General features: G+C 34.8%; 1 protein-coding gene across 1 annotated transcript in view; it reads left to right on the plus strand.

Moving 5' to 3' along the window:
* Positions 1 to 1,212: 1,212 nt before the first annotated feature.
* PSMD14 (proteasome (prosome, macropain) 26S subunit, non-ATPase, 14) overlaps positions 1,213 to 21,953 on the plus strand; it is a 112,848-nt gene continuing 92,107 nt past the window's right edge. Inside the window, 3 exon segments of the mRNA XM_012655816.1 lie at positions 1,213 to 1,390; positions 8,563 to 8,686; positions 10,909 to 10,960. Of these exon segments, the coding sequence (XP_012511270.1) occupies positions 10,913 to 10,960 (48 nt within the window). The 5' untranslated portion in view covers positions 1,213 to 1,390; positions 8,563 to 8,686; positions 10,909 to 10,912.

The following is a 21,953-nucleotide window of genomic DNA, read 5'->3' on the forward strand; positions in this document are numbered from 1 at the left end:
AGATTATTGCAGCATTCTAAGGAAGAAGTGTGGGAAGTCTCAGTTAAGGCTGAAGTGGGGAGTATGGAGAAAGGGGAGTGGAGGTCGATCGGAAAAGCTATTATGGAGAACAGAGACTTTATGGTTTCTAGAGTGATTAACTGAGAGGCCAGTGGGGAGAGATGAATAAGAGGCAAGTGACTACTTTCAGGTTTCTGATTAGGAACTTAGTTGGAAGATAAGTTTGTTCACTGTAAAAAGTGAATACAGGAGGCACAGGTTTGGGAGGAAGCAAAAAGATGTGTATACAAATATAACTAACATTACCTATGAGTAAGATAATTGTGTTTTTTAGATAGACATGTAAATATCTGAGAGGAAGAATTCAATGTAATTGTGCCACTCAAATCACAGTTTTGGATGCAGATGCTGTAATCGCTCCTCTCCATCCAGTAGATTCATCACCATTCTTGATTTAGAAATGCTTTAAAAATGCTTATTTGGAGCATATTAATAAAGTGACAGGGTCTTGGTAAACATGTTGGCCGGAACAGAGATTGTATCTAGACTTAGAGTGTGATATAAACTCGCCAATAGTCATTTCTCGGGTGGTTTTGCTTTTTCAAATCCTAGCACTGAGCAGATAATGGGAAAAACGTAAGCAAACGATTCCTTAAGCCCTATAAACTACATCGAGCTTAAAATATGTGGTTTGCACATTTGGGAAACGTTACTTTTCCTTGGAATCCAATCCTCGCAAAGCGGTAAAGACAATAGGTGGGTAAATGGGACTATGGAAAAGAGCGTCTGACAGTTCCCCTCTAATCGCACCGCTCACTTTTCTTTTTTTGCTTCTCAGATGACTAAGTCAAGTCTAAGTCAAGTGAACCTTTTAGTTTTTGAGGAGGGTCACAATGGCGATGAACACCAAAACGAAAGGGGTCTGAGCTCCACAATACTAACGGTTCCATTTCCTAGCCCGTCACCTCGCGGGCTCGATGTGCCGCCGTCCCAGATCTCGGCGGCTGCAGGGGAGCGCGAAGGTGGGGAGAGAAAAAGTGGGACGTCCGAGGGGCAACAGCGGCCGCGGCGCCAACTTCCGCCTCGTCCTCCAGCCGCGCCGTCTGTACTGCGCTCTCCTACCGGGACACCCGCCCGACTCCCACGTCGTCTCCAATTGGCCGTCGGGGGAACGGAAGCCGAAGTAGAGCAGTGAACCCGGAAGTGCTTCGCGGCGGAGGCCCGGGCAACTCTTTTGAATGGAATCGGGCTGATTCATCGCCGGTTCGCGGAGTCGGAGCTGGGTCGAGTCTGAGCCGCTCTTGCTGAAGCTGCCGCCTCCGCGTTCGCGTCAGCGTAGTGGCAGCCACAAGGGTCCAGCCCGCGGCATCCTGTCCTTGTCTGCTTTCAGGTAAGACCCAGAAAACAGGTCCGGGAGGTCCGGGACGGCAGTCGCGGTAGGCCGCTGCCCGCCCCGTGCTTTCCTGAGTCACGTTGCCCAGCCGAGTTGCCACTGGAGGCCGGTGTCCTAAGGGAGGAGCCCAGGCTCTTTCGTACTCTTCCCCGACTCCCCGGGGTCTCTGGCAGGGTCAGGCCGGGATGTGGTCTCCTTTCTCCGTGCCTTTCTGCTTGGCTGAATTCACCACATCTGGAGAACCTTTCTTCTCTTGTACAGGGAAAACCCTTGGTTATGGCCTATTTGCCTGTGCTTTGTCAATAGTTGTTCTTGTGTTGAAAAACTTCACAGCAGTTAGGGAAACAAGGGAGAGAGAACAAAATTAACTTGCCCGTTGAATGCATGTTTGCTTTATCATTTGCCCTTCTTACAGGCCTTGACCCTTTTTCTTAGTGTTAGCTTTTCAACTGCCTTCAAAAAATAAACAAAAATCCTCGCAGATGCACTGGATCTTAACCTTGAATGTCTTCAAAAGAAAGTGTGGTTATTGCTGCTATGCCTGTTAACTTACTTTTAATATTGTCCTAATTGAGTAGTAGGTGAATTGATTCTATTTCCTTTTTTCAGTAAAGTACAGATCTACTGTGTTACCTCTTGGAACTTAATTTTTCTGGGGATATAGCTATGTGTCTGTCAAAAGAATAAAAATGTGAACTTTTCGAAACAGTCGAATATAAATTCAGTGACTGACTGAAAAATTCTTGGGATGAGAATGATAACCCAAAATTGGTAAAAGTTCCATGAGAAAAGCAGAGGAGAGGCTTTAAAAATTAGTAGGAATATAATTTAGTGTGAAAATGTTTCTTTTCACTGCTCACAAAACTATGTTTTTAGTAGTGCTGGCTTAATGTGTTTGAGGAAAACAATAAGACAGACAATAATAATGTTGAAATCACAAAAAACTGAATACAGTTTTAGTGACGATGATTAACACAATGATGGCTTTCTTGTCACGTAAGGCTGCCAACTGGCTCATTTAAAGTTTGACTTATATATGTTTTAAGCAAATTGCATGGGTTATTGTGCATTTATAGAGATAAAGATATATAGTGGTTCAGAATTAACTACAGTTAAGGTGCGTTTAGTGAGGTAGTATTTTGTGAAAAGCCTGAATGTTGTTTTTAATTTGTCCGAGAATAAAATTAAATCTTGCCAAGAGAAGAAACTTTTGAAGTCATGATCTTTCACTGGTGCCTCACTTACTGAGTTTGGGAGATTCTTTCCACCTCCTCCCTCAACCCCACACACACCAAGGTCCCAACCCCACACACAACCAAGGTGTTTGGTAAATAATATATTGCCATTCTCAAGCTGGATTTTAACCTTTCTGACATGAGTTCATCCTATTTTTAAACTTGCCATATAAACCTTGTGCTTAGTATCTAGGTTGAGAACCACATGTTTGATAATCAGTAACAAAAAGCGTTCCGGCTTTTTTTGTTTTCATTTTTATAGCAATGTTTGTTTCATAATTCATTGTCCACCTGTGAAAGTCTTGCCTGAATGCTCATGTGATTTCTTGCTCATGAACTTGTCATATGCTATTTGTTGCACTCATTTTGACATTTCATATTCTGCTTTATGATACTTTGCTAACCCCATTTGTAAAATGAGAGAATTTGATTAAATAATCTCTTCCATTTGTAAGGCAGTAATAATAACAACAGCATCAACAACGTTTATTGAGTACCTTGGATGTTCCAGGCATTATATTGGATACTTTAGACTTATTCTTACAACAGACTTGCTAGGTAGGTATTATCCCCATTTTATAGACGAGGCCTAGAGTCTAGAAGGTGGTAACTTTTTCCGGATCATCTGGTGAGAAGGTGGTGAAGCCAGGATTCAAATCTAGGTCAGCTGGTTCTAGAAGCTTTTCTACTCTACATCACTGTCCTTTCACTTTACATATTTTTTATGGGTTTATGTCAATCCCCCAACCCTAGCCCCTGTAGATTATAAATTCTCTCAGTGCAAGCCAGTAAGTTTCTTGAGTACACAAGATAGTATAGTTGGCTCTCCATATCCATGGATTATGGGTTCAACCAACTACAGGTTGAAAATATTTGGGGAAGAAAATTGCATATGTACTAAGCATGTACAGACTTTTCTTTTCTTGTCATTATTCTCTAAATAATACAGTGTAACAACCATTTATATAGCATTTACATTGTATTAAGTATTATAAATAGTCTAGAGATTACAAGATGTAAAGTATACTGGGAGGGTTAGCATAGGTTATATGCAAATGTTGTACTATACCATTTTATATTAGGGACTTGAACATCTACAAATTTTGGAATTCAGGAGAGGTCCTGGAACCAATCCCCACAGATACTGAGGGACTACTGTACTCAATAAATGTTTTATTTGGATGCTGAAATTAGGAGACTCAACAGTAGATATTTATGATAATTCCATACCCACTCTTCTAAGCTGGGGAAAAAATCTTGCTTTCAAAATCCTATTTATATAATTAAGTTTAATGTTGACTGTAGATCTTCCACAAAAAAAAGTCCTTAAGAAAGGGAGAGAAAGAGTTCCTAGTTACTTTCCACAAATCAGAAAATAGAGAAATTACAAATACAGTGAGATCACAAATAAGGAGTAGTTTAAAAAGGATTTAGCATCAGTCTGAGAAGTAATAGTATTTAATTGCAGAATGGATTGGGGAGTGAAAAATGAACACTGACCTAGGAAACAGAATGATAAGCCTGAACGTTAAGAACTTAATGATTTTGTTTGAGTTTTATGAATTATTGGGTATCCCTGGTGAAAAGTTTGAAAAGTTGAAAAAAAAATTCTCAGGTTCCAAATCCAGATTAATATAATTTTGAACAATTTACTTTCTAGAGTTATCCATGGTTCTATACATTTCCTATAAATATTTGAAAATTGATTTATTTTAAATTCAACATGAACATGCTCAAACAATACCAGATTCTAATCAATTATTAACTTGAGAGAGAAAGGAAAAGTGGAAAGTCAACAACCTTTGAAAGTACTGTGGTTTTTTTGTACTATTTTTACCAATTAGTGTTCTAAACATTACTGTATGTATAACATTATATTAGGTATAGTCTAATAATGTTTAAAGTTAATTATATCATAAATGAGTTTTTGAGTCTTCTGCTTTTTTTTTTTTTTTTTTGAGACAGAGTCTCACTCTTTTGCCCGGGCTATAGTGAGTGCCGTGGCGTTAGCCTAGCTCACAGCAACCTCACACTCCTGGGCTCAAGCAATCCTTCTGCCTCAGCCTCCCGAGTAGCTGGGACTACAGGCATGCGCCACCATGCCCGGCTAGTTTTTTCTATATATTTTTAGTTGTCCGATTAATTTCTTTCTATTTTTAGTAGAGACGGGGTCTCACTCTTGCTCAGGCTGGTCTCGAACTCCTGAGCTCAAACAATCCACCCGCCTCGGCCTCCCAGAGTGCTAGGCTTACAGGCGTGAGCCACCACGCCCGGCCTCTTCTGCTTTTTGATAAGTGTAAAAACTTGGTTTAGATTCATAGACCTTTGTATTGCTTCTATTTCTAAGAATTGAAAGTGTTCTCTTTTATGTTAAATGTGTGTATAACACATTCCCTTTGTGAGCCTTTTTGCTAAGTTCTGAGAATTGCGAGTCCCTGTCTCCAATGTGATTGATTAATTAATTATTTTTAGATGCAGGGTCTCACTCTGCCACTCAGGCTAGAGTGCAGTGGCATGATAATAGCTCACTGCAACCTCCAATTCCTGGGCTCAAGTGATCCTCCTACCTCAGCTTCCCAAGTAGCTAGGACTACAGGTGTGTGCCACCACACCCAGCTAATATTTTAAAAAAATTTTTTGTAGAGATGGGCTCTCGCTGTGTTGCCCAAACTGGTCTCCAACTTTTTTCTTCTAACAGTCCTCCTGCCTCAGCCTCCCAAAGTGCTGAGATTACAGGTGCGAACCACGGGTGCCCAGCCAGTGTGATTAATGTAGTACTGTGAAATATGCAAGGTGTTTTGAAACCCACTAACTGACAAACTACGTGAGGAAGGAAGGATCTATGTTGGTAGCTATGTTCATAGGATGGTGGTGCTGATGACAGCAGCTAGTGTTTATTACTTATTATATGCCAGGCATTGTTTTAAATATGTTTTATGTCCTTTATCTTCTTTAATCTTCTGATCAGCTCTATCAGGTAAATGCTGTCATTATCCCCATTTTGTAGATGAGGAAACTGAGGCTGAGAGAAGTAATTGACCCAAGCATATAGAGCTGGTAAGTGTTAGAGCCAGTTTTTTTTTGTTTGTTTGTTTAGCAACCTGGTTTGAATGAACATAGAGCCAGTTTTTGAATCCTGGCACTCTACCTGCAGTCATAGCACTTAACCTTCATATGCTAGGAAAAACAGTCATCGCTATTTGGCATCTGGGTCTGGTGGACCTTTTTACTTTTTTTACCCCTTTAGGTCAATTTATGAATAATTTACAGAAGTAAAAATAAAGGGATTGTGGGAAAAAACTATATTGGAAATGTTAATAAAGCTTAAACATAGCAAATACAGACTTTTATTCTGTGTTTTCTTGGTTTTGAAGGTGTATGTACCTGAAATGGGCAACATTGTTTGAATGTAATTAATGGCTAGTCAGCCATCATGCATGAAGGTGGAATATATCTTTCTTGTAAAGATCAGTTCTGTATTTCAAATGCATCTCTAATAGGCCCTAGCTTATTACTTCTGGTTTTTCTTTTTGCAAGCCGTATGTGTGTGTGTGTGTTTATGTGTTTATGTGTATGGTAAAATATGCATCACCTAAAATTTATCATTTTAACCGTTTTTGGTGTACAGCGGCATTAAGTACATTAACATCATTGTGTAAGCATCACCACGATCCATCACCATCCATGATCCATCGCCATCCATGAAAACATGGACAGCTCATAATTTTGTTGAAGAGAATGGCTATCATCTTTGCTCCATAATTGCAAAACATTCTTATATTTAGATGTATAAGCACCAAATAGAATTAGTCCAGTGATTTTTAAAATTTCTACATTATCTACTTCCTTTTATTCACCTTTTTGTGCACTTCAGCATTTGTTGATGTGTAAACTGTATCACCATCATAAAACATTGAAGAATATGTCACACATCTCTAGCAAAAACTGATTCTTGTTGCAAAATAGTGTATGATGAAGGACTTCTTGAAGTACATACTTAATCTAGTTAGATAAGAATGTAATTTCTTTTTTGGTCTTAGAAATATATTGTTCACTCATTTGACCCTTTTTAAAAATAATTTATTGAGGAGGAAATTCACATAACATAAAATTAACCATTTTGTGGCATTTAGTCCAATTGCCAGTGTTATACAATTACTACCTCAGTCTACTTCCAAGGTAAAATCCCTTACCCACTAAGTAGTTTTTCCATTTTCCTCCCTTCCCCCAGCCCCTGGCAACCATCAGTCTGCCTTCTGTCTTTATGGATTTATTGGATATTTCATATATATGGAATCACACAATATGTGACCTTTTGTGCCTGGCTTCATTTATAATACATAGCATAGTATTTTGAGGTTCAGCCAAGTTGTAACATGTATCAATACTTTTTTCCTTTTTATAGCTGAATAACATGCCGTACATTCCCTTGGGGGTATATAGTAGAATTTGTTTTTCCATTAATCCTTTGGTAGATATTTGGATGTTTCCACCTTTTGGCTGTTGTGAATAGTGATTCCATATATGTGCATGTACAAGAACTTGTTCTGAATATGTGTTTTCAATTCTTTGGGATATATACCTGTGAATAGAATTGCTGGGTCATATGGTAATTCTATTTTTAAATTTTTAAGGAATTACCAAACTGTTTCCGGCACTCGCTGGTTCTTAAGTTTGAGAAAATTAATCTAGGATATTGTCATCTCAAGATGCATAGTCTGTGATTTTGTTTATATCAGTGGTTCTCAACTGAGAGTGATTTTGCTCTTCCAGGGGACATTTGGCAAGTTTTGGAGACATTTTTGATTATCACGACTGGGTAGGTGCTACTGGCATCTAGTGGGGCCAGGGATGCTGTTAAACATCCTATAATGGGATGGGTGCCGTGGCTCACACATGTGATCCTAGCTGTCTGGGAGGCTGAGGTGGGCGGATCGCTTGAGGTCAGGAGTTCAGGACCAGCTTGAGCAAGAGCAAGACACACACCCCCGACCAAAAAAAAGAAAAGAAAAATTAGCCAGGCATGGCGACGTGTGCCTGTAGTCCAAAAAATATCCTATAATGGACAAGACAGCCCCCACAACAAAAAATTATCTGGTTCTGAATGGCAGTAGTACTGAAGTTAAATAGCCCTTAGCTTGCACTATCAGTTACATTGTCATTAGAGACTAGAGTGCTGTTATATGTCTCCTTTGCATGCACATTGTGATTCCTCCCTTTGCCATTATGGGTGGCAAATAAAAAAATCTGAATTCTCAACTGTGTTCAATGAAAGCTTAAAAAAAAAAAAAGACTACAAAGATGATGTCTCTAGTGTTCTTTCTGAAACTTGAATCAATGCTTTGGCCAACACAATAAGAACTGAAGGATGATGCAATAGGTGTAATTTATTGCTTTATTTTAGATAATTCTTACTCTTCCATTGTATTATTTTTGTCTTTTTTGTCATAATTGGGAATAATTAAGAAATGATGAACTAATTCCTAGGGTGATAAAATAGCAAACCTTCAAGAAATAAGAAATTAATATCACTAATGTTCTATAATACATCATAGGTTTGTAATAATGGTGTAATGAACCTCTATGGTAATTGCATGAAATAATGAATTTTGTTTTATTTAAAAATATAAGTAAATTTTCTTTTTGTTCTTTGAAAGACCTCTAGAAAGACTTAAACTTATGAAATATCAATCTTCAGAGTTAGTGCTCAAGAGAGAAATATACAAACAAAATCTTCATACAGAGTAAATCTCTATGTTCTTTAGCTCCCCGGGATTGTAGATCATTCCATACTTTCAGGAAATGATTATTAAAAAGTAGTTTTGATATCTAATTCATTTTTAGGAATTTTGATTCTTTTAAAAATTTTGGTATAAAAATTTCCTGCTTAATTATCACAATAACTGTATATTATTTTATTTACCTTTTTTTTAGGAGAGAAAGAGAAAAAAAAAAAACCTGGGAAAATTATACCTGCCGGAATTAGCAAGAGCTTGTGTTAAGAAGAAATTTGTCAAACTCAACAAATTGAAGCTTAAGAGTTACAGTTACTGATCAGGTGAGGTTTAAGAATGTATTTTATGTTTAACTATTCTTTCAGGATATTATAAAGAGATATTACAAAAATGTATTATTTTAAACAGACATTCAGTTATGACTATGTGTGTTAGATAACCAGATTTTAAAAACTAGTGTGATTTAGAACATTTATCAATATATTTTACTTCCAAATGTTAGTATTTTTATCAAACCTGGCTGTCTTCAATGTTTTAATTTGTTAAATGTTTTTCCGTTTGCTGAGACATCTAATTTTGCTAAAAAAATAAATTTGACCTGTCAGATTTTCTTTCTCTCTGCTTCCCACATCACTCATGTATATTCACAGCATCTGGAGTCTGTGTAAAGTCATCAGAAACAACAGAGGGGAAATAGATAAACTGAACACAGCTGGGAATCAACTTTGGCCTAGAATGTGTATATTCTAAAATATACTGTATGTTGTTTGTTTTTTTCCATTGGTTCTTTAGGTTTATAAGCTTGAAATGATCCAAAAGAAATTTTTTTATTCCTTGGTAATATATTTTAGAGAAATGTCTTTAATATTATAAAATATACAGGATTTTTTCTGTCTACAGCCTTTAAAAAGTGCTATGTACTGAATGTCATATTTCAGTTGAATAATTTTAATGAAAATTTTCTGGAGATTTTATTTGTAAATGTTGCTCTTAGGAGGATGAGTTAAGATTGTGAAGTGGAAATTTTGTCTGGACTATCAAGTTTTCTTATTTGCTGTTTCATTTTTAAAAATGAATTTTTAAAATTGTAAATCTCACGCACATTATGTTATGTTAAACAAGCCAGACACAAAAAGTATGAGATTCCATTTATATAAAATTCAAAACCAGCAGAACTAATCTGTGCTGTTAGGAGTTGGAATTTTACCACAAGAGACTGGAAGGGGGCTTGAGCAGCATTTCTGAGGAGCAGATAATGTTCTGTTTCTTGAGCTAGGTGATCGTTACATGGATGTATTCACTCTGGGACAATTACACGGCTGTATCATTTGTGTTCTTTTCTGTATGTGGATTTGAATAAAGTTTACAATATTAACATTGTTAAATATTAGCAGGATTAAGTTGTTACCAGGATTCAACAAACATGTTTAGGCTGTAATATAATAATCATAAGTACATTATTGAGTTTTAGTTTGTATAGCAGTTGTAACTAGTAAAATAACATGGCTTAACAGTGAAGCTAATCTGTTAACATCTAATTTAGAATATAATTTGTAATGAAACCATTTTCTAAAGCATATACTTAGGAAAAAGAGAAATTTCAGGGCATAGTAGCAATTTTCAAGTAGAACATAATGCTTTATTGCATGTTTTAAGTAGTTGTACTGCTATTAATTTTTATAATTTGATTATAAGGTTATATAAGTACACTTGGAATTTCTTTTCTTCAGTTTTTTTCTGAGTTTTTCAAGCTTATAAGATTATCTTCTGTAGTTATTCTAAACATTAAAAATAAATCAGATTGATATTTCAAAGTTTATCCTCTTTGTATCTGTCAACTCTGAAATTGTAATTGAGAATGGCAGCTGAATTTTCTTAGTGAAAAAGGTGTATATTTCCACAACATCTGAAATAATACAAAATATCTGTGTAAGTTCTAGGACACTGTCTTAACGCATTTAATGTTTACGCTATAGTATTTCTTTTAGTATAATGAGTTCATTTTAAAAAAGCCTTTGATGCTAATTCAGAGATCCATAATCTGCTCACAATGTCTTTCACATGTAGTTTTGATGATAACTGACAAGCTGTAAGTTAATTAGCACAGAACTTACTAATGAGGATGTTAAAATTTAATTTAAAAGTGAGGTTTTTTATTTGTATACTCTGGACAAATTGAAGGAAATTCAATCATACATATGATAAGCATTTCAGGCACTTTTTCCTCATTCAGGTACTTTATTAGATAACAATAAGAAAATATAATTAACTTAATGATTGCAAAGTTTTGAAAGTATGCTAAGATTGCTTGTCTTTAAAACTGGGGATAACCCAAAACCAAAGCAGTAAAATAAGGTCTGTTAATTAGCATGGAAGACAGCTTCTTAAATTAATATGTGGTGTTAATTAACAGGAAGTCTGATGTTGTGTTGTAATTACCACCAATATTTTTGACATACTGAGTGACTGAAGGTGAATTATATAGATAGCAATTGAGTAAACACTTTTGTGCTTAGGAACGTTTTCTTTTGTTTCTGTTTTCTAGAAATATGGACAGACTTCTTAGACTTGGAGGAGGTATGCCTGGACTGGGCCAGGTTAGTATATAAACTCTGAGTATTTCTTTGTAAACTATGAGCCTTTCTGTAGTTAGTCAAAGAGAATGAAATCACCTGACAGATAGCTTTATGGCAAGAAGCTTACCTTATTGCTGTTTGTCATGCTAAATAACATGTGGAAAACATTTTCTATTTTAACTTACTTTTTCCTGGAATAAGAATTTTCTCTATTCTTTGTTTAAAATTTTGGAATATGTGAGATTATCAAATTGCCTTTTAGGGAAAAAAGAACTCAAAATACATTATTTCTAGGTTTACAATATAAATTTTAGATGTAACACATGAAAAAGTAAACATGACATACTCTTTGCCAGATCCAGAAAGTGTTTGTGTGTGTGGTCTTAACACTGGTACATTACTGGTAATAATTATGATACATAGATGAATTAATAAGTAATATATATCTTTTTTCCTTAAAATTTGGTACATATAGGTTTTTTTATAATCTTATTAAATGACCTTTCAGTTGTCAGTTGTTTTAATACTATCATCATTTATCTTGTTCCATGTTGCTGGGCAAATGGCCTCTAGATAGATTTCTGTCTCAGGATATTCACTTTTTTTTTTTTTTTAAGGGATAGGGTCTTGCTCTATTGCCCAGGCTGGAGAGCAGTGGCTATTCACAGGTGCCATCATAGCACACTGCAGCCTTTGACTCCTAGGCTCAAGTGATCCTCCTGTCTCAGTCTCCTCAGCCTCCCCAGTAGCTGGGACTATAGGCACATGCCACCATATACCAGCTTCTACTGCAGGATATTCTTTCTGCTTTCAGCTAAAGAATAATTTCTGCCTCTTTTAAATTCTACATTGATTACCTTTGCAGTCATCCATTTGCTTAATATTAATTAACAAAAGAGATGACTGTGTGTTGTTCCCTTCTTGAGACTTTTGTGTAATAAATTTTATTAGAAATTATTTTTATAACCCCCTTTTAGAACCCTTTTCGTTGCCAGCTTTCCCTCATTTCTATTTCACTATCCATGACTTTCTCTTTCTTTATTGAAAGTAATTTATATTTAGTATAAAACACAGTTTTCGATTGAGACTTCATGAAATTCTCAATGTTGTAGAAGCATTTTTATAAGCACTCTTTGATTAAGTATATCATGGTTTATTACTTTCAGAAGTTGAAAATTTTTTTGTGATACTATATTGCATCCTTGAATAAATTCCTATTATTTTTCATTTACTTTTGTTTTATTTCTCATGTTTAGATTATTTCTCATGTTTCTTTGCTGTCAGCCTATTTCTTCATGATTCTTCATTTTCGTAACATATTTGTAACCCATTCTCTCAAGAGGCCTACGCCTCTCTGAACTTGACCATTAAGCTGCTTCTATTCCTTTGTAAATATTCTAGATCGCTTTTAGATTTTCTCTAATTTATTCTGAAATTAGTAATAATGTTAAGGCATATAAAAATGTCAGGAGTGAACTGAGATTTTATGTAGGTACTGTAAATTTACCTGCAAATAATTGTAAATAATTATAGGTAAAGATGTTGCCTTAGCATTCTTAAGAAAAATTGCATCAAATTTAAATACTGAAATAACTTGCCTTAAGCACAGATAGAATAAATTGACCTACTCTTTTTCTCTTTTAACTAGACTTCAAATTTCACACTTACTATCTTAAAACTTTCTATTCCATTGGCTTTTATCATGCTTCCTTTTTCTAGTTCTCATTATAGCGTCCATACCGATAATATCCATCTTAGACATCCATGCTGCAGAATTGCTGGATGTGAAATAATAGTTTTACTGACCACAAATTGAGTTGCATTGTATCTCAGTGACCACTGCAAACCATTGTATAAAGTGGAAAACTAAATGTTTATTTAATAATCTCTCATTGATTTCTGATTATTTAATCAGCCCTTGTGTCCTCAGTTTGTCTCTTTGAATTTAAAAATGTTACTTAAGAATCTGTTATTTCAAATATATATATCATCTCCTCAATTAGATGACAACCTCTTAAAGGAATAATTTGTGGAGTTCTTATTTCTGTGGTATCTCTCTTGTAAAATACTAGGTATTCAGTTATTTTTTTCCTGAAATTTTATTTTACTCTTGTTCTAGAACAGATTTGACAAATACTTAACAGTGTTACTTCTGCAACATGAAATGTTAAGTGCATTTTTTGAATAAATGAGAATGAAATGTTAAGGGTATTGTTTACTTTTAATAAGTTGAAGATCTTTGGGTTGATAATAGCTATCTTTTCATTACATAAGGCTTAGCAACCAGTAGTAGTGGAAAAGGGGATGTAAGTTGGTCTTTCCCTCAAAAAATCAGTGGGAAATGTTAATATCTTACCATAAAATGGAAAAGTCGGAATTCTGTCACAAATAGGAGCAGGTCTTTTGCTGGTAAGTTGGCAGGTGGTCCTTGTAAATGTGGGAATAGGTAGGATCAGAACAGGTAAGGACCTTATATAATTTCTTGAGAGTCCCTTTGTGATTATTTAACCTTAATAGTTGGATAGATTTTTGTTACTTTTCAAGAATTTATTTCCTTTATTGAGTAATGAGAGCCATGGATATTTTATGAGTGAATAGGCCATCTTAAATCGTTGTTTATGTCAATAACCTAACTTTGATGTAAGAATGTCCAAGACTTTTTTTTTTTTAACAATGTTCAACAGTTGCTGCTTTATTGGCTTAAAGACATTTTGTTTCACTCCCAGTTGGATATATTGTAATACAGCTCTGACATTAACTCAGAGTTAGTATCAGACTTCACAAGTTAAAGGCTGAGCCCTTCACAAGACTGCCTTTACTTCAGATGCCAGCCACACTTCAGGTGTCCCTAAGGCATCCGCAGTTTTGACCGACGCTTTGATCTGGCTATGAATTTGGATGTCCCCATGACACCTTCAGGTTTGATAATTCACTGGAAAAATTCACAGAACTCAAGAAAGCACTATACTTATGACTACAGTTTTATTATCAAGGATACAGATTAGGAGCCCAATGAAATGAAGACGCACAGGACATGATCTGGGAGGAAATGCAGAGCTTCCTCTCCTCATGGAATTATGGCACCCTCCCTACACATCAGTGAATTCACCAGCCAGGAAGCTTTATCTGTTTCAGTGTAGCTTCAGTGTTCAGAGTTTTTATTGGGACTTCATTCCATGGCTTGATCAATTAAGTCATTGGCCATGTGATTGAACTCAAGTCTCCAGCCTCCCTTCCTTCCTCAGAAATTGGCCAAGCTCAAAGTCTCAACCCTCTAATCACATTGTTGGTCTTTGTGGTCATCAGCCCTCATCCATAAGCTATCTAGTGGGCTACTTTGAGTTATGTCATTAGCATAACAAAGATACTCTTATCACTAAGGAGATTCCACGAGTTTTTGAGGCTTTGTACCAAAAACCAAGGATAAAGACCGAACGTTATTTGTTTTCAGCCTTGATTACATTATTTGTGTGGACTTAATTCAGTATTTCATTTGAATTTTTCTTGTACCATTATTTGACACTGATTTCTGTGTCCTGTTTCCAAGAGACATGATCCAATATGTAGGCATAATGCCTTTAATGTAACCCAGTAGTAGTAAGACGCTATTCAAGCTTTGCTCTATGTGCCAATTGGCCTTTTTTTTTTTTTAATGGAGGAGTTCACAGTAATAATACAGGCATACCAGTGTTATAATCATAGTGGATACTGATATTTCATTGTTTGTGAGGTCACTTGGCCTTGGTGGTTTTATTTGGGAGTTATAGTAGGGGTACTGGGTAAAAAAGGAACTTGTAAACAAAGTCTCTATTGTAGTCTCTTAACTTTCTTTAAGTAGGAGGTAACTTTTCTCTTTTCGAAGGGTAATCCTTCCACTTACTCTTTGATCCTGTTCTCTTGAAACCTTGCTTATCTTCTCTGACTTATTTGACTACAAAAATGTCAAAATCTCATGTATACAAAAAAATAAAACTCTACTGCATCCTGCCATTAAATCTTGTCTTCCATTTATTTCTAGAATTGCTGAAATAATACCTTAAATTCACATACTCTACTTCTTTACTCTCATGAGACTATATTCTGTTCTACTCTTTTATTACTATACCGAATTGATCAAATTGCCAAGTCTGTTGGCCTACTTTTAGTTCTCTTTTAACTAGACTTCAGTATGCCACACTATCTTGAAACTTTCTTTTACATTATTTTTTTTATCATGCTACCTTTTCCTAGTTCTCATATCGTGTCCATACCTACAAAACACCTTTAAAGTTTTATTTTTTGTAATATCACATTTTAAAATGTTAATATGAGTAGTGATAGGCTAAAAAAATTAAATTAGTCCACAATCCTCTACTTTAGTATAACTTATCAGTAGTTTGAAGCAAAAACAAATAGATATTTTATTAGTACTATTGAAATAATAGATTTAGATTTCAAATGTAGTTTTTAAATTTTATTTTAATTAGGTAAAATGTCAGTGGGATTTAGTACCTTGTCTTCGGTTTTAATTTGTTGGGCCAATATTTTGAGTTTCTGTGTGTCAGGTGTTATGCTGTAGGGAATACCAAGATGAACAAGAACATCAATACTTAACCCAGGGGGCTTACACATAAGTAATTATGTTTTAAGTGCCTGGCACAAAGTAACTACACTGAATGAGTGAAAACTAGTGCTCATTGTAATAATGTGATTTGTAAGTATAGTGGAGGTAAGGCTTTACTTCTTTTCACAAAAAGGGAAAAATTAGACTAAATTGAGGAGATGACATTTGAGGTAAGTTTTGAAATATATACCCAGGCATATTCAGAAAGGCTGGAGAATAAGCAATATAGGAAGAAATATTGGGAAAAGAAGCTAATAGAGGGGTTCTTAGTAGATTATGAAAGGTATTGAATGCCATGATTAGCAATTATTACTTTTTTCCCCATAGATGTTGTAGCTTCATGAAAATTTCTTCTGTTTTCTTTTTCAGAAATGAAGATTTTTTTCTTAGTAGACTTGTGAGATAATTCAGTCGGTGTTTTTGAGAAGTAATTCTAGTGGTAGTTGGAGAATAGATAGAGGGGAAGGGATTAAAGGCAAAACCATCAATTTTATGAATTATTTCTGGCTTTCAATGGTCCAGAAATAGGATTATATTAGGTCATTAAATATGAAATGTCCGATTTCGAATCAAAAGTGTAATTTATTATATCTCAAACAAGAAGCAGTACAAATAATTAAAATATGTGTCTAAACTATTGATACAGTTTTGCCATCTTAACAGTAGCTTGCTTATGCCGGCAGTGAAGAAGCCTGCAGAGCAAGTGACTATGAAATCGTAAAAGGCATTTTCCAAAGCTTGCTGAGAATTGAATATTTTTCCTTGGAAGAAGTGGTCCAAAGCCTAGAAGAAGTGTTAGTCAGTTGGTTCAAGGTCTGGTGAATACGATGAATGACAGAAAGTTTCCAAGTCCAGCCTCTGTAGTTTGAGCAGTGTTGTTTTCTTTCCGACGTGGTCTTGAAGAGGATTGGCCTTTCTCTATTGAATAATCTCTGCTGCTTAATCGCAAGCATCCTCATCGTTTCATCCAGTTGGTTGCAGTAGACATCCACTGTAATCGATTGACGAGGTTTCATGAAGCCATAGTGGATAATACCAGCACTGGACCAACAAACAGACCCTATTAGCTTTTTTGGATGAATATTCGGTTTTGGACTATGTTTCGGCAATTCATCTTTATCCAACTATTGTGTTGAACGCTTGAGATTGTCAAAAAGAATCCATTTTTCATCACATTTAACAATATGGTATAGAAATGGTTTGCCTTTATGTTGTGAAAACAAAGAAAAACAAGCTTCCAGATGATTTCTTTCCTGATGCTCATTTAATTCATGTGGTACCCATCTATCCAGCTTCTTTACCTTGCTGATTTGTTTCAGATGGTCCAATATTGTTGGAATAGTAATGTCAAACCTTGCTGCTAATATATGCTTAGGTTGAGACAGATTTGCTTCCACTGTAGCTTTCAGCTCATCATTATCCACCTTGGTCTCGGGTCACCTGTGGGGCTAATTTTCAAGATTAAAATCACCAGAATGGAACTTCTCAAACCATCAATGTACTGTGTGTTCATTAGCCACATCCTTCCCAAGCACTTGTTGATATTTTGAGCTGTCTGTGCTCCATTGGTTCCAGGATGGAACTCATATTCAAAAATTACGTGCATTTTTGACTTATCCATGGTTTCACAAAAATTGCTCTAAAAAACATTTGAAAGATAATCACAAACCAAAATGTGCCTTTGAAAGAATGACAATGTACCTTCACAAACAAAACAAAGAACAACAAGAAGTGTCAAAGTGACATGTCAGATCAACTGTCAAACTTAGTATTTAAGGAAATCGGGCATTCCATACTTAATAACCTAATATTACATTATCTTTGAAGTTAGCCTTATTGCGATCTTGCTTTGACCAATGAAATGTGATAACATGTCACGTTTGGTGGAAGCTTTAAGAATCAGTGTGTGATTTGCCTGCCCTAGTAATCAAAAAATCATGAAGATGGAGCCTCTTTTAGCTGTGTCCCTGAGTAAGAATGACATACATCCTGCAAGTTTTAAAAGCAAAGGAGAAATCTTGTGATGTTTCTGTGAAATCCTCTAATTTTTTTGGTCTCTCAATTTTTATTTTAAGACACACAGTGTAAGCCAAACTAAGTACATAGAAAGCAGACCTATATTGCCTGTATCTTTCTGATATACATTTCAGTAGTTTCAGGATGCAAAAATAAGGGAAAATACTATGGGCGAGTAATCTAAGAAGGCTTTCTGAATGTGGTGAGATATATGCACATTTCGAAGGTTCATTTCAGGTGGCTAGATTTTAAAAAATAATTTCATGTATTGCATATGATATTTTGTTACAACTCCCAAATCTTCACAGTGTACAGGTTTTGTGTATATTCACTAATAACCATTTTTCTGATTTCTTGTTGTGGGTCTTAGAATAGAAATGTTTCAATTATTTGTCTTAGGTTTTGGTCTACTGCTTTGTAGAAAGGATTAATTTAACATAGCAGTGGAAAAAATGACTAGAAAAAAATGGAAAACATAATTAAGGAAATAACATTGCTTTCATGGATCAAGAGTCTTAATATTGTATGCCAGTTCTCTCCAATTGATTGTAAGTTCAATATTGTTCTAATAAAAATATCAACCAGAATTTTCATGGAATTAGACAAATATTCTAAAATTTATATAGGAAAAAAGTTCAAGAATAGCAAAGAAATTTCTACAAAGGAAAAAGAAATTTGCTCTAGCAAATTTGAAGATATATTTTAATGCTGTATGACTCAAGTAGTGTTATATTATTCCAGAGATAGTTGAGTAGGTCAATATAATCAAATAGAATGCCCAGAAATAAACCCATGCATGTATAGGAACTTGGTTTGTAATATAGGTGACATTAAAACTTAGTGAGGAAGGAGAGGCCTATTCATTAAATGATGCTAAAGCAAGTGGCTTTCAATATGAGGGGAAACTAAAATTAGATCCCTTCCTTATTCTTTGCCTAATGTATACCAGATAGGTTGAAGATGTAAATATGGTATCAAACTTTATAATTTTGGAAGACATACCGATTAGGCTAGCTGTTATACCAAAAAGCAAAAACAAAATAAATGTTGGTGAGGATTAGAGAAATTAGAGCTCTTGTGCATTGATGGTATAAATGTAAAATGGTACAACTGATAATGGAAAACAGTTTGGTGGTTCCTTAAGTGATTAAACGTGGGATTGCCACGTGATCCAGCAATTCCAATTCTGGAATTAGAATTGAGAATTGAGAGCAGAGATGCCAATGGATATTTGTATACCAATGGTATTTGTATACCATTTGTATACCATAAGAATTGAGAGCAGAGATGCCAATGGATATTTATATACCATTGTCCTTAGTAATATTATTCATAGTAGCCAAAAGATGGAAACACCCAAATGCCCATCAACAACCACTAGCCACATGTGGCCGTTAAGCACTTGAAATGTGACTGTAGCAGCTGAAGAACTAAATTGAATGGATAAATGTGGTATGTATAGTTTTCCCTTGGTATGCCCAGTGGATTGGTTCCAGGACCCATGCAAATACCAAAACCTGCAGGTGCTCAATTCCCTAGCAAAAAATGGTGTAGTATTTGCATATAACCTACATGTATTCTCCCTTATACTTTAAATAATCTGTAGATTACTTGTAATACCTAATCCAATGTAAATGTTATATAAGTAGTTGTGATACTGCATTTAAAATTTTTTTCTTTTATTGTTAGTTTCTGTTTTTTATTTTTTCCAAATATTTTTGATCCCTGGTTGCTTGAATCTGCAGATGCTGAACTTGCAGATATGGAGGGCCAACTGTACATACAGTTGAGTATTATTCAGCTTTCAAGAAATGAAATTGTGACACATGCTGTAGCATTAGTGAACCTAGAAGATATGCTGAGTGAAATAAGCCAGACACAAAAGGACAGATATTAATGATTCCACTTATATGAGGTACCTAGAGTAGTCAGATTTGTAGAGATAGAAGGTAGAATGGTGGTTGCCAGGGGCTTGGGAGAGGGGAGTAATTGGAAGTCATTATTTACTAGGTACAGAATTTCAGTTTCGGAAGGTGAAAAAGTTCTGAAGATAGATGGTGGTGCTGGTTGTACAACAGTGTTAATGTACTTAATGTCACTGAACTGTTCACTTGATAGTTAAAATAAAACATTTTGGGTTATATTTTTACCACAAAAAAGAGATTTAAAAATTCAGTTACGAAATGTCTTAAAATGATATTAATAATACCTACATTAGATGGTTCTTATAAAGATTAAGTAAACTAGCATGTTAACATATCAAGAGCACAGTAGATACCCTCCGTCATCCCAGTATTTTTGGAAGAAAATTCTATGTTTTTATGACCTCAAGATAGGAAAGTAAACTCAAAAAAATTTATAATTTGACTGCCTTAAGACAGTATTACTAATTTTTGTCCCCAAAAGACAATAGAAACAAAAGACAAGCAAAAGAGGGAGAGAAGATACTTGCAATACATTTCATTTGCATCATAATCAGGAGAACCACAAATCAGTAAGACAAAAAACGACAACCTCATTTAAAAAAAGAACATGAAATGGTAATTTATAGAAGAAGAATGGCCAAAAGGAATATGAAAATATATTCAGCATCACTGTATATCAGGGAAATGAAAATTAAAACAACTATTAAATTTATTTTTTTAAAAAAACCTATTGAATTAAGTGTTAATATAAATTTAGGGAAATAAAAATTCTCAAGCTTTTTTTCTTGTATGTGTGGGGGGGAGTTTGTTAGGGGTTGTAGCTCAGTGCTTAGATCATTACTTGGCAAACAGTAGACAATAAATACATGTTAAATGAACATACTGTATGTAGTAAATGGTTAAAATCACTTTGGAGAACAGTTTGACAATATCTGGTAAAGTTAAAAATGCCCAAATTTCTATGACCCAACAATTCCATTTATTCACTTTAGAGAAACTTGTATACATGCATATCAGGAGACATGTTTAAGGATATTGTTATAGCATTGTTTGGAATATTGAAAAATTGTTAAATACTTAAATGTCTAAATGTGTTATGATGCAATATTATAGAGCAATTGAAATGAACTATATTCTACATATCAACATGTGTAATAGACCTTATAAACATATTAAGAGAAAAATCGAGGTTGTAGAAAGATATACAATAATGTAAATTTAAAAAACATAAAATAACAGTTTTTTTAAGGGTATATAACTCTTGAGTGAAGGTATTACAAGTTGTTCTTCAGAAGCGCTGTTCAGTACAACTTTCTGCAGGGATGAAAATGTTCTGTATCTGCACTGTCCAGTATGGTAGCCACTAGCCACATGTAAGCACTTGAAATGTGACTGTAGCAGCTGAAGAACTAAATTTTAAATGTTGTTTAATTTAAATTGAAAGAGTCACACATACCTATTGAGCCCATGAGATGTACCTAGTATAACTGAAGAACTGAATTTTAAATTTAATTTTATTTAAATTATAATAGTCATATGTAGTTAGTGGCTACCATATTATACAGCACAGACCTGGATAACCTACACCAAATTCATGAGAAGGGTGAGAGGCAAAAGGAACTTCAGATTTATATGTATTCTCTTTTTAATACATCAAGAACTAAAGTAAAAGAAAACTCATGGAATAATACTAAATTATATTCAATGACATTAAATAACATTTTTCTTTAAGTATTTTTTTAAAAAGCCACCAAATGAAACAAAATCAGAAATTCATTTCATTTTTTCAGTACTTTTTTTATGCCTTACCGAGATATTCCAGATCCTCTCCCAATCTTGGATTTGAAGGGCTAAAGAGGTTGCCAGAGACTAGATTTTGCAGGGCCTTACAGAAGATTATCTTCTGAGTGAGTTGGGAAGCCATTAGAGATTGTTGATTAAAAATGACTTATGCTTATTAGACTTCCTTTTTTAAAGAACCTGGATACTCTGGAGTTAAACCTATTATACTACAATAATGTTTTTAAACAATTGTAGATTACTATGTTTTATTTTTATTCTGTCTTTACTGGTAGAGAAATTCTGCCATGGCATGAGCCATCATAGATTAATGTGCGTAGTCATTCTTTATTTATGCTTGTCACATTTGAAAAGGTTTAATTTTGCTGTAAGCACTGGCACAATAGCATGAACTTGAGCAGGCCTTTACAAAAGGCTTTTTTATGAGTTTCTTAAATATTCCTTGAGTTCTTTAGCCTACATATTGACAGTGTTTATATACTGATGAATGCTTCTGGTTACATTTTTTCCCTTTGATTCTTTGAGTGTCTGATGTGATCCTCTGTACATTTACAAAGAGCGTTTCTAAACATTGGTAGATTAATTTGGCCATTTTCCCTCCTAAAAGAGAAGTAGGGAAGGGTCAAAAAAATTTAATTGTTTTATTTCTTTGCTTAACTACAAATAACTC

This window comes from Propithecus coquereli, unplaced genomic scaffold, assembly GCF_000956105.1.
Source record: "Propithecus coquereli isolate 6110/MARCELLA unplaced genomic scaffold, Pcoq_1.0 Scaffold49, whole genome shotgun sequence".
Classification (NCBI taxonomy): Eukaryota; Metazoa; Chordata; class Mammalia; order Primates; family Indriidae; genus Propithecus; species Propithecus coquereli.